The following is a 27,078-nucleotide window of genomic DNA, read 5'->3' on the forward strand; positions in this document are numbered from 1 at the left end:
CCACTTCATCTCTGACACCACTCTGGGGCACCATAGCTGCCCCTCTCCTACCGTGGTCACCTCTGCTTCAGGACAAGATAGTTGAGAAACAGAAAGTGAAAAAAGGAGAGGACTCCCTTGTATTTTTAACCAAAGATACATCAAGTGCATAGAGACAGAACCACAAAAGAATCACAGCAAACATTCTAGACAATCCAGCAGTCAGCACCAGCTCACTCTGTAAGGAGACATCATTGTGTGACCATTCTGGAGTCACCCCGCTTGGGGTCAAATACTGGCACTGCCCCTTACAGCTGGCTAGCTTGGGTTCCCTTAACCTCACTGAGCCTCAGTTTCCTCAACTGTAAAATGGGGAAATGACAGCACTTCCCTCATATTGCTGGTGTGAGGCCTCCACGAGGCCAGGGAAAAGTATGACCCAGCGCCTGCCCAAGGTAACTTGCTCAGCAGATGTGAGCTATGACAACTAGCGTGCATTTTTCAGAATCCTAGAAAATAATGACTCTGTTTTAGAAGGCGGGGCCAGGATGCTGGGTGGGTGTTCCCCGGGCAGCGAGCCTCTGTGGCTCCAAGGGCTTCCTCCTTTTGCAAGCGTTTTTTTTTTTTTTTTTTTGGCACTCCCGCAGCCAACTCTGGGAGGGTTTCCTGGACAGAGGTCGTCGTGGCAGTTGCCTTAAGACGTGCAGCCCAGGCCACAGCCGCCAGTGCTCTCTGACCCAGGTCCACTGCAGGCGGCGGCAGCAGCAGCCCCAGCCGGTGCAGCAGCATGGAGCTTTGGGGGCCCTACTTGCTCCTCTGCCTCTTCTCCCTCCTGACCCAGGTCACTGCTGAGACACCTACCTCCAAGGTCAAGAAGGCTGCAAATGTTAAGAAAGGTAAGGAGGGGGGTGGGGCCCCTCCGGGGGTGGGGCCCCTCCCCATCCTCCAGGGAGCTGGTCGCCCTCTCCTTTGCAGGTCCTCACTCTCCTTCCCCTCCTTCACTTTCCCTCTCCATGAGTCCAGGGAACTTCAATGAAGTACCCCTTGGGACCGGGGAGAGTCCTCCAGCAGCAGGGGCAGTTGTCAAAACTGTAAGAGTCACTGGCTCTTAGAATCGGAAAGAAGCTTCCACATCACCTAAACTGACATCCACTCCCCCACCACCCCAATATTTTACAGAAATCAAACCTTTGGCTCAGAAGTCTGGACATGTCCGACTCTCATCAGGAATGTTGGCAGGCTTTGCCTTGTCATCTCCAAACCTCAGGTTTCTCAACTGTAAAATAGGGATTGTGGCATTTGCTCACAACGCTGGTTGTGAGGATTTAATGATAGAAAACATGTGAAGTGTCTGGAACATAAGATATACTTGATGCACGGTGGGGGCGGGGAAGGAACAAGTTAATTCTTAGTTCTATAGTGTATCACAGCCTCAAGGAAATAAAAATGTTCAAACCCAAACTAGGATAGTGGAGGCAGCTTTGCTCTTCCTCTGTTGCCTCTGGGTTTGGGGTGTCCTTGGGTTGCCTTGGCCTCAGCAAGGCCTGCCCTTGGAGCCCTGCCTGCAGTGAGGTCACCGCGGGCTGTTTTGAGACAACATTAGTGAAATGCCATGGCAATGAACCGGGCTGTCACCCCGCACAGGGCTCCAAAGCGAGGAGAGAGAGTTCAGGGGATGAGAGTGCTGATTAAGCAGAGAAACAGGTGGCTGGGGCCAAGAGCACAGAAAAGGCAAGGCAGAGGGTTATGGGCCACCCTCAGGCCCCTCTCTGAGCCTCTTCTGTAAATGGACAGCTGCCCACTGGTCACAGACGATGTACATAAGGGCACATTAGGACCATGGAGACCCACAGGCCTGCAACACAGAATGGGCAGATCTGGGTGCTGATAGGAAATAATCCCCAAGGTTCAGTTCATAAAGTAAACAACAAAAAGTTCAATACTTTGAATGGATACTATGCTGACACTGGTTTTGAAAAAGGGACTTATATAAAAATATATATTTACTTGTATATGCATAGAATTTTCTGGAAGGATCCACAAGAGTTAGTAACAGTGATTACCTCTGGGAAGAAAAACTAGGGAGCTAAGGGCAGACCTGACTGGGAAGGAGACTTTGACATTTTGAACTGTTTGGGTTTTTAAAAGTTATATGGCTATATTACCTTTTACAAAACGTTCATTAAAAAAAAGAAGACTCACAGCATGCATGGTGTGTCCACGAACGTTAGCTGAAATTGCCACCAAGGATGTTCTTTGTAAAGGATACACAGTTCCAAAGGCAAATAACAGAATTTTTGAATGTGGAAAATAGTTGCTAATTTCTCAAGTTTACCAAAGATTTAGTATGTATTTATTTAATCATGTAAATCATGTATTTGATCATATGGACAAGAAGGTCAAACCAGACAATGCCCTGGTCCTCCGCAGCTGTCACACTTGAACCCTAGCTCCATGTGGTCCCCATGGAGGTGGCCCATGGAGGTTCAGGACTCTGGAGGCCCGCAGAACAGCTGACAGAGCAAGAGTGGAGTGTCCTGTCCAGCCCTGCCTCTTGCTGAAACCCACTGCAGCTTGGTTTTTCTTCCTTCGACCTGCTGCCCACCTACACCACACATGCTTACAGAGCTCTTTCTCCAGGTCGGGGCCAGTATACGTGCTGAACACTCTAGCAGACAATCAGCATCCCTGCTCTTAAGATGTGAACCAATTTGAGAACCACGGTGGTTCTCCCTCAGGAATCATCAGCATCATCTGGGAAATACATTAACATCCAGGCACCTGGGACCCACCCCCAGAAATGCTGGATCAGGGGCCTGGAATGGGTCCCAGCATCTGCCTTTCCCACCAGTCTCCAGTGATTCCTGGGAGCAGCCAGGACTGGGAATCAAAGGAACAACCTAGTCATAGGGGCCAGTGCACAAAAGTGGGGGAGGGTGTCCGGAGGAGGGACAGTCATGCCCAAGGAGACCCCTCAGTGCCCGCTGAGTGGTGGAGAACAAGCTGGCAGGATGGACGAGGGGAGGAAAGGACAGCATGTGCTATGCCCCTACACTGGCCCCCAGGGTGGGATGAGAAGGGGGAGAGCCCAGGCTGCTTCTGGGAGCTCATCTGCCCCTGGCGTGGGGTGTGGCCTGAGCCAGCTGTATGGGGGTCAGCCAGACGTGAGGCAGGGAGGGCTTGGGCGGCTGGAGCTCCAGGGGCCATGTGGCCACACCTGGCAGAGGAGCTCAGGTGGGGAGGATGGCCTCACAGGGGGTCACAGACTCTTAGAACAGGGACCTGAGGACCTGAGGGCATCCATTTCAATAACATGCATCAGGAATCTGAGGCTCAGAGTGAGGGGCAGCACAAGGGCTCCGACTCCTAGCCCAGAGCTGTAGAAACACCCAACTCCCACGCCTTCCTCAGTGGAGTTCTGTTAGCACCTCGCTCCTTGGCCAGTCCCTGGAGGGCCCCTCATACACCCGGGCACCTTGGTGCAAATCACAAAAGGCTCCCCCCTCTGAGCTGACAAATTATAGAAGAGCATCCCTTTCTCTGGTGTGGTCAAACAGCACAGCCAGGGCAAGGCTTAGGGGCTGGACATGGGCCCCCACCTGTCCCCTCAGCTGAGTGCTCTTGTGCAGTACCCAACTTTCACTACTTTACATGGTGCCCTGTGCTGGTGCATCACGGGACTGAGTACGGAGCTGCTGTGAACCACTGAGGCAGAGGCCCACTGTGAGGCACACATAACCCAGTCAGGCTAGTTTGCCAGCCCCAAACATTCCCTTTTTTGCCTTGCTCATCTGGGTGTTAATTTCCTCATATTTGGTAAGTTCCATCATGAATTTCTATATATGCCCGTGTGTTTCTTGCTCATGTTTCCTGCGATTCCCCTGCAAAGGAATCTGGGGTGGACAAAGGTCTGACTTCACCACTCATACCGTGGACTTTATGCAGGCACAGCCAAATGGACCATGGAAGCGCTTCCTCACCCTCTACCCAAGCTGAGCTCAGCCTTTCCTGAAGCTCCTGGGATTTCAGAAAGACTGGGGTCCACCCACTTAGCTCTCAACTTACACACACAGAGAAAGACATTTCACATCTGCCTCTCATGCATAACTGGCTCCAAACGGGCCTTTGTGCTCAGGAACGCTCACATTAGGAACCTGCTGCCATCACGGACATGGGGAGAACAAGCTTGGAGCCGTGCAGACTCGGGTTCGGGCTGCTGGCTCTGCCAGTTCAGGCGAGTTGCTTCAGTCTGGCCTCAGTTTCCCGTCTGTGAATTGGCGGTGGTATAGAAGAGACAAATTACCCACGTCACAGGGCTGACAATGAGCCCAGCACTGGTCACATGCTTTATTTCTCTTAGTCTTTACTCTTCTTCAGAGTCCTTGGAGGTGGGGCTGTTATCATCCCATTTTACAGATGAGGACAGTGGATTCAGGGAGGCTGTGGAACTTGCCCAGGTCACCCACATGCATGCAACCTCAGAGCCTGTACACACGTTCACCTGTGCTGCTGCACACAGCCCCAGGCCGAGCGCCTGCCCTGCTGGTCTGTGTCTTGTTCCTCCAGCCTGGGGATGTGAATCTGGGAGGTCTCAAGGGCCCCTGATTCTGCTTCCTGTGCTCTGTTCTCCTCTAGAGCTGGGAGGGTGGTTGGGTGTCACCGAAGGAGCTGTCTGCACCCTCCACCCCGCTCCTGCCAATCCCAATCCCATCTGATCGCAGCAGCTCTCCTAAACAATGCAGTACAGGTCTCACTTTAGCAAGAGCAAGTGAAGGATGGTCCCCCGGCAGAAGGAAAATCAAGAGCGATCACTTAGACTACCACCGGCAGGGACAGGGAGAGGGAGAGTATGCCAAGACATCAAGGTCGAGGGGAGTCGTTTCCCTCGTCCCCTTGTGGCTGACAGTGGTCCACCCCTCCCAGTCCCTGCCCTGCCCCAACCCCTACTGCCTTTCTCATGTGTTTGTGATTGTCCCCACTTCCTTCTGACTTCATCCTAGATGCCGTGAGCCCGAAGATGCTTGAGGAGCTCAAGACCCAGCTGGACAGCCTGGCCCAGGAGGTGGCCCTGCTGAAAGAGCAGCAGGCCCTGCAGACGGGTGAGTGCACGTGGCGGCCTCTCCAGGCAGGGGTACATCAGACAGAGGGGCTCAGGCCAGCAGCCAGCAACCCACCTGTAGCCTCGAGCCAGCACCAGGGCCCTGGCTGGCCCCTGTAGTCCAGGGCACTGGATTCAAGGAGCCCCCTCCTCAGCCTGCTTCTCTCAGGAAGATCCCCTGACGTGTGGAAGCAGCAATGTCCCAAAAGGACAACAAGTTCTCCCGCAAGAATCCATTACCGCCCACTGGAAGTGCGAGCCCTGCAGCGCTCATGGAGCAGAGGCAACCCTAATGAACCCCAGGAGACCCTCCGCTCAGCCAGCCCCCACAGCCCTACAGGGCGTGAGCCTCATTCCCTGTGTCCGCAGCTTTGCTGAGGCTGCCACTCTTAATCATCATTATGCTGAGGCAGGATTTATCACCCCTATTTTAAAGAGGGGAACTGAGGCATAGAGAGATTCTGGTTTTGCCACACCCACCTGGCTAGTTAGTGCAGTTTAGGATGGGAATGGAAGCAGCCTGCCTGGTGCATGCTGGGTGTGAGAAAGGTGGGCTTTGGTCTTCCTGGCCCTGCACGAACCAGCTAAGCCAGGATGGACAAAATACACGGCTGCAGAGCCCGGGGACACAGCTCGTAGCCACCTGCCCTAGCACTGCCTGGCCAGCCTGCCTGGGCAACCTGTTCTCTTTCTCTCCACCAAGTTCCTTTCGTATTGTCTCTATTTTCCACACATCTCAAAACTCACGTACTTCTTCGTGACCTTGCCCTGGAGAACACAGAATACAGACTAACAATAATACTTAACACATGGGGGAATGTTTAAAATGAGCACAGTGTTGTTCGGGGCCTCAGTTTCCTCATCTGTAAAGTCGAAGGGCTGGGGGTGGACTTGCAGGGCAAGCTCTAAGGTCTCATGTCTAAGCTTTGTGTTTGTGCCAAGACCGTGCAACCCAGATGCCACTTGCCTCCTGAGGTGGGTGATGTGGTGGGGACCTCCCCGTGCAAAGTCCATGGCATATGGAGAACTAAACACCCCCTCCATGTCTGCTGATTCCCAGGAGGTTCACGGGCTCCTGGCCTCCTTGGGGACCTTCTCCCTCTCATCACCCTCTCCTTTACTACCACTACCTGCAAATCACCTTGTCAATAACCCCACACAAAGCACTCCTGAGTTCTCCTGACCTAACTGAAGAGTTGAGAGAATCAGGGGTTAGGGGAGCAACCCTCCCCTCCCGCCATCTGCCCCTTCCCTCCCCCAATCAGCAAACACACATGAGGTCCTCCCCCAGCGAGCCTCTGCCAGGCACAAGGAGGCAGAGATGACCCAGCCGGGGTCCGGCTCTGGGAGCCTCAATATATTCATGAAATCAATGTATTCACTGGAACCCGCATGTGTAGGAAGATAAAGAAGGATTCCAAGCAGAGGGCATGGTAGGAGCAAAGCTATGGAAGGCCAGCAAGAATCAACGGGATCATGAATAGGCCAGAGTGACAAAATGTCAGTAACGATGGTAAGGCACTGAGAACTGATACTTATTGAGGACTAACTATGTTGGAGGGAGTGTTGCAGGTGGGGTTCCCAAGAAGCGGCCCCGAGGTGGAGTTTAGCCTGCAGGAGGTTTATTAGGGAGCACACCCAGGATCAGCACCCGGGGAAGGGAAGAGACAGAAGGACGCAGGAGTGGGAAGAGTGCCCTGTGCGTCTCAACGAAAGCCTCAGCCAACTGCAGAGGGAGCCCTGACGACGGGAGGGCCCTTCAGAGCTGTCCTGAGGTGGGGCAAGAGGGCTCATGGGCCAGTCACTGGGTGCAGGCTGCTCTGGGAAGGGGGCACACCATGGGGGAGGGGGCTGTCTTCCGCTGATGCAATCCCCAAAGGGGCTGAGAGTTAAGAGTTGTCTCCCAGCAGCGCTCCCAGCAGCTGGGGTAGTCAATCCGTCACCCCAAAGGGGTCTTGGTGGCGTGTCAGTGTCCCCAGCAGGAAGGAAAGGCAGTGTGGCGCCAGGCTGGGAAGGGCAATGAAACCCGGCTAGGATGAGCTGCAGGATAGCACGCGGTAGGGCTGGCTGCTTTGGGACCGCATCTGTGAGTAAAGACACCTCTGTGATGCTGTAGGCCCGGAGTTCAGAATTCCAGGAGTGCCAGGTGCTCACGGGGACATGGAGATGTGTGTTAAGTGAAAGCAACTGAGTGAGAGGGTGAGTGAGAGAGGGGATGGGGGTGGGGTGGAGTGCAGACCCACCCCTAACACTTTTGGGGTCAGGAGCAAGAGGACAAATGGAGGCATGTACCCCAACTGCCTAAACATTTAAGTTACAAACCCAGCTGAAGAACAAACTGCTGGGACTTCCCTGGTGGTCCAGTGGTTAAGACTCCATGCTTCCAATGCAGGGGGCCTGGGTTCGATCCCTGGTCAGGGAACTAGATCCTGCATGCCGCAACGAAGATCCCGTGTGCCGCAACTAAGACCCGGCGCAGCCAAATAAATAAATAAATATTAAAAACAAAAAAACCCCCAAACTGCTAAGTAAAAACATTCTATGCTCCTAAGCTGACCAAATATATACCTTCATCACAACCTTTGAGACCAGATTCAAATTTAGAATCTTGGACTCGAGTTCCATGCCTGAGAGAGCTAGCCCCTGGCCCACCGCCTGGGCCATCTCTTCTGTCCCGGGGGCTTGCCCGTCTCAGCTCCATCCTCCCAGTCGCCGCCCCAGAAGAGGCCCCTGGCAGACTCTGGGAGCTTGCTTGGGCCCCTGGGGCAGGGCTTTGGGGTCCTGGGTACCTGGAGTGTGGTCTAGGCTCTGGGTAGGGATGTCCCCTGGCCCTGCAGCTTCTTGATCTTAGGGAGGGTGGGGCTGGAGGAAGATCAGAGCAGGTGGCTCCGCCTGGGCTCCCCGGGAAGCCCACTCTGAGATGGAGTTTATTTATTAGGGAGAGCCCAGGGTCCCAACTGTGAAGGGAAGGAGGGGTTGGAAGCAGATTGGGCAGAGGGGGAGCTGAGTAGCAACACAGGCCCAAGGCCAGCCTCTGCCACCTTGTGGAGCCTCCAAGCTAAAAGGCCCCTTCAGACTTATCATGCTTGGGGGAGAGATGACCCTACCTCTTCCCCTGGGCACTGGATGGGGCACCCAGGAGAGGGGTGTGACCTTGAGGGAGGGGCCGTGTGCAGCTGAGGGGGCTGACCTCACTCCCAGCAGCAGGGGCTCCACCACCTCTTGAATGGGGATCTGAGATGTGCATCAGTGCCCACCACAGCACGGCCCTCTGGCCTGGGTCTGAAGCCTGTCCATGGAGGACAGGATGTACGGGGATGGGATGGAGGATGGTGTGACTGCCCCTGGCGGTTGGCTCTTGGCTCCGGAACCGGAGACTTTGGGTGACGTCCATTTCCCCCCTCCCCCCCAGTCTGCCTGAAGGGTACCAAGGTGCACATGAAGTGCTTTCTGGCCTTCGTCCAGGCGAAGACCTTCCACGAGGCGAGCGAGGACTGCATCTCGCGAGGGGGCACCCTGGGCACCCCGCATACGGGCTCCGAGAACGACGCCCTGTACGAGTACCTGAGCCAGAGTGTGGGCAGCGAGGCCGAGGTCTGGCTGGGCTTCAACGACATGGCGGACGAAGGCGCCTGGGTGGACATGACTGGCGGCCATATCACCTACAAGAACTGGGAGACAGAGATCACCGCACAGCCTGACGGCGGCAAGGTCGAGAACTGCGCTGCCCTGTCCGGTGCGGCCAACGGCAAGTGGTTCGACAAGCGCTGCCGGGACAACTTGCCCTACGTCTGCCAGTTCGCCATCGTCTAGCGGGCCGAGAGGGGCGGGGGCGGGGGCAGAGTCCGGGGGCGGGGCCAGGGGAGGGTGGGATCTTGAGCCCCGGAAGAGGGGCCGTGGGACCTTCCCGCCCCGCATCCCGGACCCCGCGCGCTGGGGGCCTCCTCTTGCAAATAAAGTGGGTGCAGCTTGGCGGAGAGTGGCTGCGGTCTGTGCCAGGTCCGAGGGGTGGGGAGTCCAGGAGCCCGGCCGGAGCCCAGGGAGAGGTCGCTTAGAAGGAGGCGAGTAGGGAGGTGGTGAAGGATGGCGAGCTGGGAGCAGAGGAGGGGGAGGAGGAAAAGAGGGGGGACGAAGGAACCCCTGACTGCTGCTGCCTTTTTAAAATTAAATAACTTTATATTTCATTGGATTTCCCACTTACAGAAAAGTTGCAAGAATTCCTGTATACCCTTCATCCAGATTCCACAAATACTGTTTTCCCATATTTGCTTATCCTTCTATTTTTTTCCTGAACCGTTTGACAGTGAAATGCAGACGTGATGCCCCTTTACCCCTAAATATTTCAGTGTGTTTCCTGAAAGCAAGGACATTTTCTCACGGAAGCAGAGCACTATTATCAAGGTCGGGAAATGAACACTGATACAATATTGTTATCTAAGTTACAGCCCTTATTCAGATTTCCAGGCTTCTTACTGCAGACTCCACTTCCTCGTGTTGGAATCCAGCATCCCCTCCACAACTCCAGAGGAGGAGGGACACCCCCACCTGACACCCTCCTGTTGGGGATTCATTTCTGGGGTGCACTGACATGCTGAGTCCTGTCGGGGTGAGAGCACAGGCTGCCCACGGGGGATATTTGCATCCGCCTTCTTGCCCAACAAGGGGGCTGGTTCAGGAGCCAAATATGACAGTGGCCAACATTGCCTGACTGGTGTGTCCCCCTCCTTCCTGCTCCTCACAGAAAGTTCCACCCTAGCAATACCAGCTACTACTTATTGAGCCCACAGACTCGCAGGCACTCTAAGTATGTCATCTTACTTAATCCACCAGGACAGGCGTGTTATTATCCCAGTTTTGTAGAAAAGGAAGTTGAGGCTCAGGGAAGTTAAGTGACTTCCGTTGGTCACACAGCTAGTAAGGAGCAGAGCCAGGATTACAAAGGCCTTGGCCTTTCCACCACCATGATACTTGTCTCATGTTCCTGGAACTTCCCTGAGATAAAACATCAGAGAAGTGGCCTAGTGACCCCCAGAGGCTACTGGCCAGCTCCTGGTGTGACCTGGCCCATCCAACCATGTAGGCCCAGCTCTAGTGACACCCTTAGGGGAGGTCTTCCCTATCACATCAGCCATGGCATCATCCACTGTGTGGACTGTGCCACATCTTTTCTCCCTGGTTGTCTTCTAGTGTGTCTTGCCTTCAGTAATAAATTGATGATAGTTTGATTTGATCAAGGGGAGTGGGCTGGGCTGGCATAGGTAGCTTACAATGAACTGTGTGCGTACTTTGTGCCAGACAGCCTGCTTGGCATTGTCACAGAAAGCATCTCGTGTAATTCCACAGTTATAGGAAGAGGTAATGATGGATGAGATCCATTATAGGTGCAGAAACTGAGGCTCAGAACAGTAATGTGATTTTTTTCAAGACGGCCTAGTAAGTGAGAAGCAAAAATGCGACGCAAATCTTGGTCTGGCAACCCTGAATCTTGGGCTCTTTTTACCCCACTCAGCTATCTAGCAGGATGTAGGTGGCCACGGATTTTGTGAAGTTCCCTGCATTGGGTGGATGCCCGCAAGAGGGCACCAGGCCTCTGCATGTGAGCATGGGTCCTGGTGGAGAGGTGCCACCGTGGCATTGCCTGCTTCCAGCAGCAGGTGGAAGTATGAGCAAGAGAATCGTTACCCATCTTTAATCAGCTGGGAATGCTCTTACACATGAGACACTGAGACTTGTGGACTTCAAGCTGGGGTACACCTGTCCTGGGATCCTGTCTTTAAGCTTTGATGTGTTTTTTTATCACAGATTTTTTGCATTAATTTTTATTTTTTATTTATTTTTTATTTTTTTATTTTATTTTATTTTTTTAAGTATTTATTTATTTATTTATGGCTGTGTTGGGTCTTCGTTTCTGTGCAAGAGCTTTCTCTAGTTGTGGCAAGTGGGGGGCCACTCTTCATCGCGGTGCGCAGGCCTCTCACTATCGTGGCCTCTCTTGTTGCGGAGCACAGGCTCCAGATGCGCAGGCTCAGTAATTGTGGCTCACAGGCCCAGCTGCTCTGCGGCACGTGGGATCTTCCCAGACCAGGGCTCGAACCTGTGTCCCCTGCATCGGCAGGCAGATTCTCAACCACTGCGCCACCAGGGAAGCCCCCTAATTTTTATTTTTTAAAACATCGTGTTCAAATATTTTTTATCATAATTACTGAGCTTTTAGGTACTTCCTTAAATTTTGTACCCCAGGGAGTGTCTCACTCACCTCACTATTCCTGGCCCTGGCTACAAAATTTGAATTTTCCAAGGCGTATATAAACAATGACAAGGTATTGGCTTCTAGATCTTCAAGGGAACTGGTTTCTACATCTTCAGCTTCTCCATTACTCTTTACTAGAGCTGATGGTAGAGCCCTCTTTCACAATCATCCATTTCCCTCTTTACCGTGTGTTGCCCTGGTGTGTAAAAAACTCTGAGGATGCACAACAAAGGGATAATTTGAAATACTGCTGTAAGGAGGCAAAAGACTGGGTAAAAACTCCTTTTTCAAGTTCAGTTGTTTCCAGTTCTTCGCCTTCAACAGCCTTGGAGAAGAGCCTAATGCTCACAGACCATGCAAAATAGATTCTGACGACAGAGCGCTTTTGACCTGTACCTTAGGAGAAGTTCAAGTATTAAGTGACATCACTCTTTTCAGTGACACCAGCCTACTTATCTGAACAAGACTGGAGTAATATTGACGCTGAGCCCTGCTTCACTCTAGGATACATGAACCAATGAAAGAAAAATCCATCCATCTGATTAAGAGATTCCTATTTAATCATGTGAGAGGGCGGTTTCTGGAAGGGTCTTTCTCTGTCTGCTTGTTGGCCCTTAACCAGTGTGCTGGAGCCATGTGCTCAGGCTCCAACTGAGCCTTGCTCTCTCCTCCCTGTCCCACCACCGCTGCCACTCCTATTCCTAATCCTTTTGCATTTGGCTGTTCCTACCACCTTCCTCAGCCTAGCTCATCCCAGCCAAGGGAAGGGAGAGTCAAGGGGAGGAAGTACAGATGGAGACCCACAGTGTAGAGAAGGGGGTGCCCTGAGAGACCTGGGGCTGGTAATGGTGGCCCTTGCTGTGGGATCCTGGAGAAGGCCTGTGGGGCATGTTGGCCCCCAATTTCTTCACCTGCAAAATGAGGTTCTGCCTAGATGACCTCTTAAGCCTCCTGAGTCCAGGATTCTGCCCAACTATCCTCGGGAATGTCTTTTGTAGAATTCTCTCCAGAAGAGAAAGCTGTTTGGTGGTTGTTTCCTCTGCCCAAACGAGCCCCCGCACCCCGACACTTTACTTTCTGCAGCAATCGTGGGCCCTGCTCTCTCTCTCTTAAATCCCAAACAGTTACAAATTCAGATGCCTGGTGGACACCGCCATCTAGGAGTCCTTAGGCACCTAAGTTAACATGTTTCAAAAGAGAACTTGGCATCTCCCACTCAAGTCTGCTTCTCTTCCTGCGATCACCATCTCCATGGGAGGTCCCCACCTTACCAGTCGCTCAAGCCCCAGGCCTGTGAGGCATCACAGGTGCCTCAGTGTCTGTCACGCTTGAGATCCAAGTCATCAGGACTCCTGGTGATTTTACTTGCTGAGGAAGTCTCAGATCACCTCTCTTGTTCTGCTGCTACTAGGCCCAAGGCTCCTGCTTGACCCTTAAAAATAATATCCTTCCTGGCTCCCATTTCCCGCCACATCTCTCCCAGCCTCCCTAAACCATAGCCTTTCCTGTGTAACCACTAGCTAGCTATACAGCAGAGAAGGCTGGTTCAAACTTTGGTCACAGTCGGCCCCTGGAATGCGAACTTCCCTCCCACACACGTACACATATTTGCTTCAACTGAAAGCATTAATGTGTCCTGGATGCCTTAAACCTCTAGGCACATTCTTCTTTTGATTTTGGCTTTGCTGACAGTGGAGATATTAATAAAAACAAAGAAAATGAGCAATGTGTGCATTCCTGATGTGTGCTGGGCTCTGACCCACAAGCCCCTATGTCCTGACAACAACCCAGGAATTACCTCATTTAATATTCATAATAACCTAGGAGAGAGGTATTATTAAGCCTATTTTACAGTTGAGGAAAATGGAGTACAGAGAGGATAATTTTTCTAAGAACATCCATGGATGGGGCTGGATTTCCAGCACAGGTCTGTTGAGTTCCAAGGCCCATGTGCCATCTACTATATACACTCAGTTCTTCCTGAATCTTGAAGAAAGTTTTCAGATAATTCATGATGTGATTGTGAAAGTTTTGTGAAAAGGAGTTGATGGTGATGTGCATTGGTGTGTATTTGAGATTGCTGGTAGGGACTCCTGTAAAAACACATTTTCCACCCAGATTTTCCAGGGCTGTTTCTGAAGCTTAACGTTAGATTCTACTTTACCTGCTTTCATGGGTGACTCATGAAAAGCATGGTTTATGAGTGTCTCTTTCAGGCTAAAAATCATGACACAATCTACGAAGAAACTAACCATCTTCTCCACTAGAATGTACTGCTGTTTCATACAGTGTGAGAACACAGCCAGGGGAGAAACATCTCATAGATCAATGCAATCTTCAGACGAAAAGACCGAGGCCCAGGGAGGTTAAGTGACCAGCCAAGGTCAAGCAGCTTGCAAGAGAATGAGCCCAAGAGTCTCACTTTGTTAGTAGAAAGAGCTTTGTGCAAACCATTTCTCCCAACAGCCAACTAGTAAGTACTGAGTGCCTTCCATGTGCCAAGCACTCTGCCAGGAGCTGGGCCATGAGACCTGGATCCTGTTCTTGAGGTGTTCACCTGCTTGCTGAGGGACTTGGCATTTTAAGGAGCTCAGAAACAGAGGAATGGGGCTGGGTTTTCCCCCTAAGGGTAGCTCTCCTGTTTCGCATTGTTGGGAAAACAACTGTGCAGTAGTCGTAGGAAAATGTCTTTCAGAATAGGACATACAAGCCAAATAGCTAGGTCAGAGACAAATTGGAAAACTAGTGTTTCCTCCAGTTCATCACCAAGTTTCATCAGGAAAACCTTACACCAGGTTGAAGTTACTCATTGGTAGTGAAATAGGGTCAGGAAGAAACCCTGGATTTGGATTCCAGCTCTGCCACTTTCTAGTTCTGGGACCGTTGGGAGAGCCACAGTCTCTGAGCTGTGGTTTCTTCAATTGCATGGCTTGAAATGGGAGAACAGAGCATCAGAGCCAAGCTCATAGACATGGATGGAGACAAACTTCTTAGCCTCTCATGTTCACCAACCATGGCTGCCTTAACTGTGGTTACTGCAGTCTCTTCCAATCCCCTCTGAATTATTCTCTCCGAGGCCATGGGAGAAGGCATCAGAGAAGGGCCTGTAACCCATATCTGTTAAGCTGTCACCCACTCTGCTTCCACAAACCAATTCAACTTTCTGGGGTGATGAGAGGATGTGCCCTCGGAGGTGAGAGCAGAAAACCATCCCTTGGGGACCATGGTGACCCAGCTTAGGATGAATCTCTGGGGCTGTTTCCCCATCTGTAGAGAGGGCATAATGCCTCTCTCACACCACTGTTGTGAAGACTAAATATACATAAAGCCTCTTGCCCACTGCTTGGCACACAATTTTGAAGACCATGAGAAAGCAGTACTGTATGAAAAAAAGCTTTGGAAATAAGACTGCCGTATATAAAAGATAATAAAAAGCCATGACTTTTACCTGGGTAGGAAAAGCCACAATGAGCTCAACTGTGACCTAATATCACACTGAAAAGACAATTCTCTTGGAAAGATAGTCTGGCAATGTAGTTGGAGCTGAACTAATACGGACCAGGTCAAATTGAAGGTTAGGTCAGTGGTTCTTAACCCCAGCCAGACATTAGAATCACCTGAGGTACTTAAAGGAAAACCCAAACCCAACAGCCAGGCTTCACTGTAGACTGATTAAATAATCAGAATCTGTGGGGAGTGGGACCAGGCACTGGGAGTAGTTAAAGCTTTCCAGGTGATTCCAAGCTATAGTGATTGAGAACTACTGACTTAGGTGAAGCTACCTAATCTTAGGTTAAGATTTTGAAAGAAATCCATCAGCTCCAGAATATCTCTCCCCATGGTCTGCCTCAGTCTGAATTTCCTACCATTCTAAGCACTGAACAGTGGTACCCTGCACAGTAACCAGGATTGGCTACAATCAGTTTGGTTACTGTTCTATATTGATTTTGACAGGAAGTAGAGGTTCATCTTGAAGGACTTGGTATAGTAAGTTAATTTCAGTACGAATGTTTATCAGTTAGGATTACATTTTGTTGCATATAATGAAAATCCAAAATAAAAGAGCCTTAAACAATACAGAAGTCTAGAGGCAGGTAGTCTAACGCTGGTATGGCATCTCTATGGTCATAGGGGACACAACGTTCCTTTTATTTTCCCACCCTACTGTTCTAGTGGGGGCTTTCCATCTTTGAGGTCACTTCATGGTCCATGATGGCTGCTGGTGCTCCAACCATTATTATCCACATTATATCCACATCAAGTAAAAGCAAAAGGAGAATGGACAAAAAAGGTCCAGTCAGCTTCTTTAAAGAGCCTTTTCTTTTTCTTTTATCTCATAGGCCAGAACTTTGTCAAATGTCTATCGGCAAGGAAGATTGAGAAGTAAAACCCTTTAGGTAGGTTCCTCTATACCCCAAATAAAATTAAACTTTATTAAGGAAGAAGGGGCAAGTGGTAGGTGACCAGCAGTTTGTGCCATAGAGCCATTGCAGATCCAAAGCCTGAACGTGGGAGGGAACTAGAGGCTAGGAGGCAGGAGAATTAAGAGGTCTTGAAGGAGGAATGGTGATTCATTCATGTGGTTCCCAAAAACTTGCTGCCATGGGTCTTTCAGTAAGAGAAGCTTACTTTCAATTGCGTAGCTGGGTCAAGCCTTCATTCCTTTCAACAAGTTCCTAGTTTCTAGGCATGGCCATCTCAGCCTTAGTTTTGGATCAGTCGTCTCATAGGCCAGCCCTTTTCTTGAGAAGCCTGGACCTAGAAGGCTATTACCCCCCAGGTGCCTTCCTGCCTGCCTACAACTGGATGGTAGAATCATTATTGCTGGTCCTGAGTCAAAAGTCACAGGGCAGGTCTTCCCTGGTGGCGCAGTGGTTGAGAATCTGCCTGCCAATGCAGGGGACACGGATTCGAGCCCTGGTCTGCAAAGATCCCACATGCCGCGGAGCAACTAGGCCTGTGAGCCACAATTACTGAGCCTGCGCATCTGGAGCCTGTGCTCCGCAACAAGAGAGGCCACGATAGTGAGAGGCCCGCGCACAGCGATGAAGAGTGGCCCCCACTTGCCGCAACAAGAGAAAGCCCTCGCACAGAAACGAAGACCCAACACAGCCATAGATAAATAAATAAATTAATTAAATAAATTTAAAAAAAGCCACAGTGCATATCTTGACAGACCTTGGCTGAATTCTGTGGAGCTTTTTCTTTTCTGCTCCTCTGAGGAGTTAGATGCACCCTGTGTCAGTTAAGGTACCATTAGGAAGCAGAATCCAACTCAGGTAGTTCAAAGGACTATAACGAAAGGGGTACAGGCAGTCGTCGTTTTGCACAGCTCTGATATGCATGAATTTCAATGATCAGTAATTTCAATTATTTTAGTTAAGTAACACCAGTCCCCCAACAAGATGGTTAAAATTTCAGTTACATTTGTATATGAACTGTGAACAATTGTATAAAGCTGCAGTTGCTAAAGTATAATTGGACGGCTAGCTCATCAGTGTTTACAAATCACTATGTAAACAACAAATGCACAGCATGATCATGACCAATCATGTCACCTCTTTCAAAGCCTGTTGGTGACTGGTCACTGGACATCTGTTACTCAATTCATGCACAGACAGCAAAGTGTGTGGTTGTGTTGCTTCCTTGTTTCCCAGTGATAAATCCATGTGACTTTTTACAAAATGGTTAACTGAAAGAGGGAACTGGCTAATAAAGATGAAAACGCAGGAAGGAAATGAAAAGTGATAATACTGGAAGTAAAATTTGAATAGCATATTGACGGAGTTACAGAAGAAAGAGCTGACTGTGGGAGTTGACACTGCTGCCATTGGAGACTCTGGATATGCAGCCGGAGGAACTTAGGGAAGGTGAACTTAATACATAAATGAATAAGTGAAGAAAATGACGAAAGTGATGAAGATGTCCCAGAGGAAGTGATGCCAGCAAAAACCTGCTGGATTTAAAGGACCTCTCAAAGGTATTCTGTGACACTGAAAGTAAAAAGGATAAAATAGTGGCAGCTGATCCAGACTTAGAGTATGTCAATTTGCCAAGGCAGAGGAAAGATGTTCACTCTCTATCAAGATATACAACAAGGAGAAGCAGGCAAACACTGTTCAATGCGTTCTTGGTAAGATTTTTACGAAGAAATACTTTTTATCCTCAATGTTTCTAATGCTTCAAATTACTTTATTTAATACTCATTTTTACTACTTTTTCTCTTACCAATAGTAAGAGGGCTTTAGTGTTTTGACAAACGGTTTGAAAGGTCACAGAATAATCATATTTTTTTCCCACTGATTATTAAGGTTGTTTTGCACGGTCATTTTTACAGTCCCAAAACTACTGTGCAAAGTGAGGACTCCTGTATTTACAGAGATGGGGCGCTATCAGCAAACGAGCAAGGGACGGCAGGGCATTCTCAGGCTAGACACGACAGAAGGCACACGGCAGAAGGGCCAGGGGAGCAAATAGTGCATCTGGAGCCATGAAGCAGGTACACACGGGAAGAGATCTCTGTGTGGAGGGACACAGCCACAGACAGAAAATGCAAGCACAGAGGGGACTGGGAGAAACATCCCACCCTCCTGACTTTGCAGGTGCTTTTCACTGGGTGAATCCAGCTGAAAGGCAGCTTGCAGTAGGACCAGGCAATGCAGTCAGGTCAGACTAGGGCATACAAGAGGGTGGAGGTGGGTGGAGCTTGGAAGGGGGGCATAAGTACACCTAACACTGTGCTGTCATTTTTATGTCCATGCCCTACAGTTGAGGACAGAGTTACCTGCCTCTCTGATGCTCAGTAAAAACTAAGTGAACACAGATGGGAATCTAGGTTTTCATTCTCTCAATATAAAGTCCCTTCTAACATCCACTGTGCTCCAGAATTCCCTTAGTGATGCTTGTCATATTGGCTGGGACACAAAACACAGAGAGTTAGAGGACAGTTGGGAGGAGAAAAAGCAAACTCAATGTTTAAAAGAAAAATTTCTATTGACGGCCCCCCAAACTCAGTAGATTTTAAGCAAGATGGGCTAGGAAAGTGTCAAGTTACATTCTAAATACCACTGACAGAATGTCAGGGCAGGCGTGGGTACATCTCTCTCAGATGTGACTGAATATAAAGCATGTTGCTTGGGATCAAGTTTTAAAGCATCTTACTAACATGAGAGTTTCTACAACTTATATAAGAGAGTTTGTGTGTTTTAGTTATGTCTTTGGAAAGCTACTGGAGGTCTGGGGCATTCATTAATCAAAAACTTGCTATTTAAACAGGAAAGAGGCTCTGGTTGCTCTTCTTCAGAATGCTTGATTGCTACGAATGGTCCACTGTTAGGAGATGGCTGTACATATTGCTATTGCCCTGGGGCTAGTCCATCCAGGAGGTTCCAGTCCCTGGGGTCTACCCACTAAGCCCATTTAAGTTACTTATGCTGCCAGCTTCCTTGCAAAAGGATGGAGAGGATCAACAGGGCAGAGTTTCTCACCCTTGGCACTACTGACATTTTGGGCCATATAATTCTTTGTCATGGGGGCTGTCCAGTGCATTGTAAATATTTAGCAATATACTTGACCTCTACCCACTAGGTGCCAGCAGTACCAGTGTTGGAGCAGGCAGATAGCTAGATAGGAACAGAGAAAGGGGGACATGGGCCAAATGGCAGGGAACCAAACATCCTGTAGTCAACAGGGGTCCTTGGGCAAAGAAAAGCAGGAACCTCCAGACTGACGGGGAACCATATATTTTGGGGTGATAAGTGTTCTGGAGGCAGGCAAGGAAAGGTGGGAAAAGGCAGAAATCTCTGCTGTCTGAAGGTAACCTTTTGCTCATTATGCTCTCATTACAATAAAATTAGCCTTGCAGATAAGTTTCCATAACGCACCGAGGCCATGACACTTCCGATCAAGACTAAATAAGGACAAAATTCCCTCCTCCTCTCCACAAGGTGGAGCTGGGATGAATATCAGGGGCTACAACCCCAGACCCCTCACTCCCCAGTGAATATTCTGCCCCTTCATTTCTACACCCCCATATAACCTGCTTGCCAAAGAAACTCAGCACAGCTACTCACCTGAGACTGCCCACCCTCCCTTTGAGAATGTGCTATCAATTAAATAAATCTTCACTTTGCTTTCTTGACCTCCCTGTCTCTGAATTCTTTTTTTTTTCTAATTTTATTTATTTATTTATTTTTGGCTGTGTTGGGTCTTCGTTTCTGTGCGAGAGCTTTCTCTAGTTGCGGCAAGTGGGGGCCACTCTTCATCGCGGTGCGCGGGCCTCTCACTATCGCGGCCTCTCTTGTTGCGGAGCACAGGCTCCAGACGCGCAGGCTCAGCAATTGTGGCTCATGGGCCTAGTTGTTCCGTGGCATGTGGGATCTTCCCAGACCAGGGCTCGAACCCGTGTTCCCTGCATTGGCAGGCAGATTCTCAACCACTGCGCCACCAGGGAAGCCCATGTCTCTGAATTCTTTCTGCCATAAGACAAGAACCTATTCCCCGATCTTTGGCGAGCAACAGCCAGAAGACTTGCCTCAGCCTCTCACCTCTCTTGAGCTTGAGAGGCGCTGCCTTACTTCCTGCCATTACTCTCTCTCTTACCTCTCTCTCCCTCACTCTCTCTCTCTCTTCTGCTTTCTTATTGTCTGTCGCATTTTCAGACCTACTGCCACAACGATGGGGTCAAGCCGTAAAAGCCACTAAGATGCTCACCACGAGAAATCTCCCTTCAGATGATGAGTGGGTTGTGCAATGGACTACAGAGACGGTAGGTCTGTCCGCCCACCTCAAGACAATTTCCACGCAACGTTTTAGGCACACAGTTAAAAGCATAACCCTGGGACTTCTCTGGTGGTCCAGTGGGTAAGACCCCAAGCTCCCAGGGCAGGGGGCTCAGGTTCGATCCCTGGTCAGGGAACTAGATCCTGCATGCATGCTGCAACTAAGAAGTCCGCATGCCACAGCTAAAGAGCCTGCATGCCACAACTAAGACCTGGCGCAGCCTAAATAAATCAATATTTTAAAAGAACAAGAATAAAAATAAAAATAAAAGCATAACCCTGCCCCCTCCTCGCAGTTACCCTTATAGGCTTATTATTGGTCCATCTATGCCTCACTATCCTTGTCTCGTCTCTGTGTCCCTATCTCACTCTCACTTTTGCAGCTTACTCTGCTGGAAATGGGGGAAAAGAAATCTGTCAGGCATTTTCCAACCTTGTCGCTAGGTCCTGCACTTCTCATTGTGCAAGGCGTGTCAGGAAAACTTTCCGGCCCTTCTCACAGGCAGCTAGGGACCCCAACCATAGGACCCCCCCAACCTTTGTGTCCTTTGGATTTGCCTTATCCACCATTTAATTAACCATCATCAGGTTCACTTGTGTGGAAATATAAAATACAGCCTTACTTAGAGTTTGCACCCTGGCCATGGCAGCTGAGTTCCTTCAGGAGCTCCCTCACTCTGTGGGTGGTCTGTGGGTGTACCCAGGGGTGTTGGGAAGGGGGACCCATGGTGGTAGGAGGATGCCTCAGGCCGCCATTCTTCTCCACCCAGCATTCCGCAGGCCCCCTCCATGGTCCCTCCCGTCCCCACTCCTGCCTTGTCCTGTAGGGGCGGGTCTGCTGCACTTGCCTCCCCAGGCTTGAGGGATCCTTAATGGCCAGTGCCTGTTTTTGGAAACTTACCACCCTTTTAGAGAAAAGATGCTTCCCTGACTAAATGGGTCCTAGAACCATGAGGATGTCCATTCCAGGGGGACATACCCTGGAACACAGGGATTAATACTGCCACAGAGTCTATAGAGAAGCCTTCAGGAAGGTCGCTCCTCCCGTGTTCCACGGATGCCAGGATAGGACACAGGCCCCAGGACGCTGTGGCCAGCAGCACTGCCTTATGGGGGAGTAGCTAACCCCCATTTTGGCTAGAGCTGACAGGACTAGGTGGAAGGGGACACCTGGAACCCCTCCTGCCTTGGGGAGTCCCTACAGGCCCTCCTAACCCTAGTGCTCCTCTCTGTTACAGGCGCACCCTCTACCTGAAGGAACGATGGGAAACACCTCCTCCATCTCCAAGGACTCACCCCTCCAGTGCATTCTGAGTCACTGGAATAAGTTTTCTCTAGATCCTTTAAAATGCAAAAAGCTTGTTTTCTTTTGTGAAACAGCCTGGCCCCAATATAAACTTGAGCACGATGAGGCCTGGTCTGAGAATAGAAGCCTCAACTGTAATACCATCCTACGGTTTGACATTTTTGCAAAAGGCAGGGAAAATGGACAGAAGTTCCTTATGTTCAGGCTTTTATGGCCCTAAGAGAGAACCCGGAGCTATGCAAGTCCTATGTTAGGGAACCTTGCCAGCTGGGACCCATTCAGGCTACAAAAGCCCTCTCTAGTGGCATCCCTGGAGGAACAGGTGCCCCAGACAGAAAACCCAAGCCCCAATGCTCTTTAACCACCTTCAGCCCCTCTCCTGTCCTATAAGTCTCTTTACCCTTCTGTACCAGAAGTGCAGCTGGAGCTTCTTTGCCCCCTTCAAGAAGTAGTACACCCCTTTTTCTTTGTCTGACCTCAACCAGTGCTGTACTCGTTCGGGCAGATTCTGGGAGGACTCTAGCCAGTTCACCAAAGAACTCCAGGGACTGACTCTCTCCTTTGACTTTACCTGGAAGGACCTAAATATTGTCCTTTCCCACTGCTGCACCACTGAGGAAGAGACCCGTATTTGGGCACAGGCTGAAACATATGTTGATGGATTACATGTTGTCCAACCACAACAATACCCTGTGTGCATGATGGCAGTGCCTCTAATGGATCCCAATTGGGACTATAAACCAGGCCAGGCTGGTATCACTAGAAGGGACCACATGATCCTTTGCCTCACTGAAGGGATGAAGCGATGCATAATTAAACCTGTTAACTATGATAAGGTTAAAGAGATCACCAAAGGCCAAGATGAAAATCCAGCCTTATTTCAGGCCCGATTGGTAGATGCCCCTAGAAAGTATACGAATGTGGACCCATACACGTTTGAGGAACACATTGTATTTGCAACCCACTTCATTAGCCAATCAGCCCCTGAAATCCACTGGAAGCTTCAAAAGCTTGCCATGGGGCCCCAAACCCCTCTCAACCTTCTAACTGACACAGCCTTTAGTGTCTTTAACAATAGACACCAGGCTGAGCAAGAAAGGAAGGAACAGCGTGACTTAAGAAAGGAACAACGGCAAGCCAGGCTTTTGGCAGCTGTCATGACAAGACCTCCCGGTCACCCCAAAAGTACTCCCAGAAGACCCCCTCCGCCAGGAAAGGGAGCCTGTTTTAGCTGTGGGAGCCCCGAACACTAGAGCAAGGAATGCCCTGGAAACATGTCCCAGCCTCCACCCAAGATGCCATGCCCACTCTGTAAGAAGATGTACCAGTGGAGGAGGGAACTGCCCCCAGCTCTGAAGGGAGCGAGGAAATTCCCCCATGCCAGTCATGGCAGTGGTTGATTGACGGCACCTGGGACCTCCCAAGGCTCCCAAAAAGACAGTCATCATCACACGGGAGGAACAGTCATCAGTGAGTGACCACTAACGTGGCACGTAAGCTTGTCCAGTTTCTAGTGGACACAAGGGCTACTTACTCTGTCCTGACTTCTCATGCTGGGCCCCTTGCCCCTGAAACCTGCTCTATTGTTGGGGTAGAAGAAAGACCAAATCTAGAACATTTCACCACCCCTCTCACTTGCACCTGGGGAAAGACCCTTGTCACACAAGTTTCTTGTCATGCCTAAATGCCCCAGCCCATTTATTGGGAAGGGATTTTCTCTCAGCCTTGGGAGCAACTCTTACTCTCCCTGAAAACCAAAACCAAAGCCTATTTTTGGCTGGGTTATGCATTATGGACAGTGCAAAATATTCCCCCCAAATTAAAAAAACAAAAAACAAAAAACCTTACAGATCCACAGGTCTGGGATCAGGGAACCGCAGGGAAAACAAAGTTTGTCACTCCTGTAAAAATCACCTTAAAGGAGGCTAATAACTTCCCTTCCAGGCATCAATACCCTGCCTTTCCAGTAAACTCTCCGTTTCTCAGCTCTTTTGCTTCTCATGAAATCATGTCCCCTTTAACCACACCCATCCTAATGGTCTTCCTTGTTATTCACACTGGCACAGCTCCAGCTTACAAACATCCACTCAGACACCATAAATGCCATTGCTAAAGTTACTAACTCATCTGACTGTTGGATCTGCCCCCACAGCTGTACCTCCCCAAAGGACCTACGTCTTTTAGGACTCCCTGCCTCCTTGAAGGATATGGTGGCGCTAACAGCAAAATATTCTGGGTTCTCATCTACCACCCAGTGCGGTAAGGAAGGACTGGGGCAGGAACCAACTGGAGGCCAAACTCTCTGGAACAGACACCCTCCTCCAAATCAGAAGGAAGGGTATTTCATCTTTTAGGTAAAGCTAGCCTCTGCTATTTACTGCTATTAGCATCCAGGGACAAGAATTAGGATGGCTTAATGAAAACACAATACAATCACACTCTACTTTTTAGTAATCACAGTTGGGTGGCAGACACCAACCAGACTGCCAATATCCAACATGTGGGGAACATCATTACCTGGTGGAAGAACCTAGTGACTGGAATAAATAAAACTAAAACTCACAATAAAAGCATAATATTCAATAATAGTTAACAATACACAAGAGAAGACCAGCACAGGGATTGGACAATATTCCAGACTAATGTTTAATATAACTAATAACTGTATTCAGATATACTCCAACTTCTCCCTGTTACAGCTGCTGTATCGAAACCTGAGGTGTTGAGGGAAAAAAACTCATGGCTTCAGGAAACTCCAACTTCAAAAGATGATGTGGCAGGGATTTCAGCCCATCTCACCTGAAGATGAGGACTACCACCAGCCACTGGATCTACGCCCCACTCTCCATCTCCGCCACTGTAAACAACCCCGAGATCCCTATCTCTGACAGACAGCAAGGAGATCTGGACCCACAGGTAGGGACAATGCCCGTGCTCACTCGAAGCAGTTACAGAAGATGGACCATCGACCCTTTGCCCCTTAAAAGATTTTAAGGGTGCAGACTCCTTGAAGTGGGAATGTTAGAGCAGGCAGATAGCTAGATGGGAACAGAGAAACGGGGACATGGACCAAATGGCAGGAAACCATACATCGTGTAAACAACGGTGGGGGGCAGGGGGGCTCCTCCCGCAGACAAAGAAAAGCAGGAACCTCTGGACTGACAGGAAACCACACATTTTGGTGTGATAAGTGTCCTGGAGGCAAAGAAAGGTGTGGAAAGGCGGGAATCTCTGGCGTCCGAACGTAACCTTTTGCTCATTATGCTCTCATTACAATAAAACTTTACAGATAAGAAGTTCCCATCGAGCACCAAGGCCATGACACTTCCTATCAAGACTAAATAAGGACAACGGGGGGGGGGGGGGGTGGGGGTGGGATGAACTGGGAGATTGGGCTTGACGTATATACACTAATACGTATAAAATAGATAACTAATAAGAACCTGCTGTATAAAAAAATAAATAAAACAAAATTCAAAAAAAAAAAAAAGACTAAATAAGGACAAAAATTCCTCCTCCCCTCAGCAAGGTGGAGCTAGGATGAAAATCAGGGAATATGACCCCAAGCCCCTCCCTCCCTCTCCTCCCTCCCTCTCCCCCCCTCTCCTCCCTCCCTCTCCCCCCCTCTCCCCCCCTCTCCCCCCCTCTCCTCCCTCCCCCTCCCGCCTCCCCAATGAATATGCCGCCCCTTCATTTCTACACCCCACATAACCGGCTTGCCAAGAAAACAGCCCAGCTACTCAGCTCTGAGAGCCTACCATCCCTTAAATAAATCCTCGCTTTGCTTTCTTGACCTGTCTCCTCTCTGAATTCTTTCTGCAATGAGAGGAGAGCCTACTCTCCGGTAACACGGGCTCCAGCTGTAACAGCCCAAAATACTTGCAGACATCGCCAAATGTCCCCCGCGGGGCAAAACCACCCCCTGTTGAAAAGCTGAGAAACAGTAAGGGAGAGGGTACCTGGGAAGCCCTCACAGAAAGAAGCCGTGCAAATATAATAGCAGTTGAGGCAGACCTTGTTTGTTTGATGCTTTAAATTCCAATGTCTTCCTTTCTTTTCAGTAGAGAGAAGTCTGTGCCTTTACTGGCCAGCCCGCTACTTGAGGGCAACGAAGCGGGAGGAGTGCGTGACCCCCATGCCCGGCCGGCCGTGCTTCACAGGCTTGTAGGTGATGAGAACTCGCCTAGGTAGGGGCCAGTCATCTCAGGGTTGGTTTTCACCTGGCTGAAGGTCTTGCCGTTGTAAACACCATCCCAGCTGCCCACCATCTTGGGCAGGATGATCACGCCGTGCTGCACGTCTCCACCACCTCAGGCTCCTCCGTGGGAGGCACCGCCCTCTCGGCCTCGCGCAGGCGCTTCAGCAGCCACTCGACGGCTGCTTCCTCCGCAGGCCGTAGTGCAGCCGCCGCCGCTGCCTCGGGCTGTACGGCTGCATCAGCTGCTCGCAGGCCGTGTCCAGTAGCTGGTCGAGGTCCACGCGGCCGTAGGTGAACTTGCGGAAGGTCCACTTCTGCTGTTCCTCCGCCACCTTGTTGGCACTTCCTAAATTCCAGTATCATCACTTAACGCGACTTATAAGGAAACCGTATTTCCCAAGCCAAAATTCAGGACATATGACTTAACAGAGGCTTAAAACAAAACAAAACAAAACACGTCTATGAACGTATTTATTCGCCAGCACTCTACAGTTTAAATCACACTTGTATAGGTTTTTTTCCCTCCTCTCTTACCCCTTTTATCCTTTACAGGCATTTCCCTTAACAAATCTCTTGCATGTCTAATCCTGCCTTGGCTCCTGCTTCTAGGAGGACTTGACCCGGTTCAGTGACTCAAAAAAAAAAAAGGTACTGGTGAAGGAAGAAACCTATGGCCATCGAGGGTGCCGCTCAGATGGCTCTAACATAACCTGCCGCCAAGAGCTGGAGCTGACTGACAACCTTGGCTGCCACCCGGGGTTACAGGGGCCAGTCTTTCCCTGGCTGCCTCTGGGCAGTGACTGAGCTCGGCAGGGGCACCAGCATGGAACCTTTCCCGCCAGAGAGGTGACCCTTCTAAGGGGAAAGTTTAGCCTGGGGACGCCCCAGAGGCCTGGCCACGATTTTCTCAGAACTGTGCTGTGGTCTGAGGTTCTTCCTACCCAGTCCTTCTTCCCCCCTCTCTTTACACAGGGTCAGACCTGTACTGCAGAGGGCTCTCTCTGCAGACTGCTGCTCTTGAGCCTTCACAGGTGTTTCCCCCAATCGATCTCTTGCACTTCAAATCCCATTTTCCTGTCTGCTTCTCAGAGGATCTGACATGTAATGGATTCCCCTCACTAAAAAAAAAAAATTATATAGAACAATGTAATATGTAGCCAAACTGTTTCCGAGGTAATCGAATAGTTATATTACTTAAAATCAGGGATGTACCAGAAAATTGGGATGTACAATCATCCTGTCTATGTTTCCTAGAAGAGTGGATTATATTTCTTTTTTTAATTAATTTTTAAATTGGAATATAGTTGATTTACAATGTTGGGTTAGTTTCTGCTGTACAGCAAAGTGAGTCAGTTATACGTACACATGTATCCACTCTTTCTAAGTGAGGATTTCTGTACTAAGAACGGCCACTTTTTATTGCCTTCCCCGCCCCTCTACCTGGAACTTCCTCCAATAATTCATGGG

At 49.9% G+C, this 27,078-nt stretch overlaps 1 protein-coding gene and 1 pseudogene across 2 annotated transcripts; one reads left to right on the forward strand and one right to left on the reverse strand.

Moving 5' to 3' along the window:
* Positions 1-624: 624 nt before the first annotated feature.
* On the forward strand, positions 625-9,049 carry CLEC3B (C-type lectin domain family 3 member B). Its single transcript, XM_082413913.1, has 3 exons — positions 625-875; positions 4,980-5,078; positions 8,490-9,049. The coding sequence occupies exons 1-3, from the start codon at positions 767-769 to the stop codon at positions 8,888-8,890; spliced, it is 609 nt and encodes a 202-aa protein (XP_082270039.1). The 5' UTR covers positions 625-766; the 3' UTR covers positions 8,891-9,049.
* LOC309638720 (small ribosomal subunit protein uS19 pseudogene) lies at positions 907-25,964 on the reverse strand (annotated as a pseudogene). The gene is made up of 2 exons (XR_014268560.1): positions 25,428-25,964; positions 907-1,255 (listed from the first exon to the last, which is right to left on the reverse strand). The product of XR_014268560.1 is annotated as a small ribosomal subunit protein uS19 pseudogene (transcript).
* Between the last annotated feature and the right edge of the window lie 1,114 nt (positions 25,965-27,078).

The sequence above is a fragment of the Balaenoptera physalus genome (genome assembly GCF_965194825.1).
Source record: "Balaenoptera physalus genome assembly, chromosome: 11".
Taxonomy (NCBI): domain Eukaryota; kingdom Metazoa; phylum Chordata; class Mammalia; order Artiodactyla; family Balaenopteridae; genus Balaenoptera; species Balaenoptera physalus.

Excerpts from the sequence above, each read along its gene's own strand:
- CLEC3B (XM_082413913.1), top strand. The coding sequence starts at position 767 with ATGGAGCTTTGGGGGCCCTACTTGCTCCTCTGCCTCTTCTCCCTCCTG. Across the intron at positions 876-4,979 it reads GGCTGCAAATGTTAAGAAAG|ATGCCGTGAGCCCGAAGATG; the intron begins GTAAGGAGGGGG and ends ACTTCATCCTAG. Across the intron at positions 5,079-8,489 it reads GCAGCAGGCCCTGCAGACGG|TCTGCCTGAAGGGTACCAAG; the intron begins GTGAGTGCACGT and ends CCTCCCCCCCAG.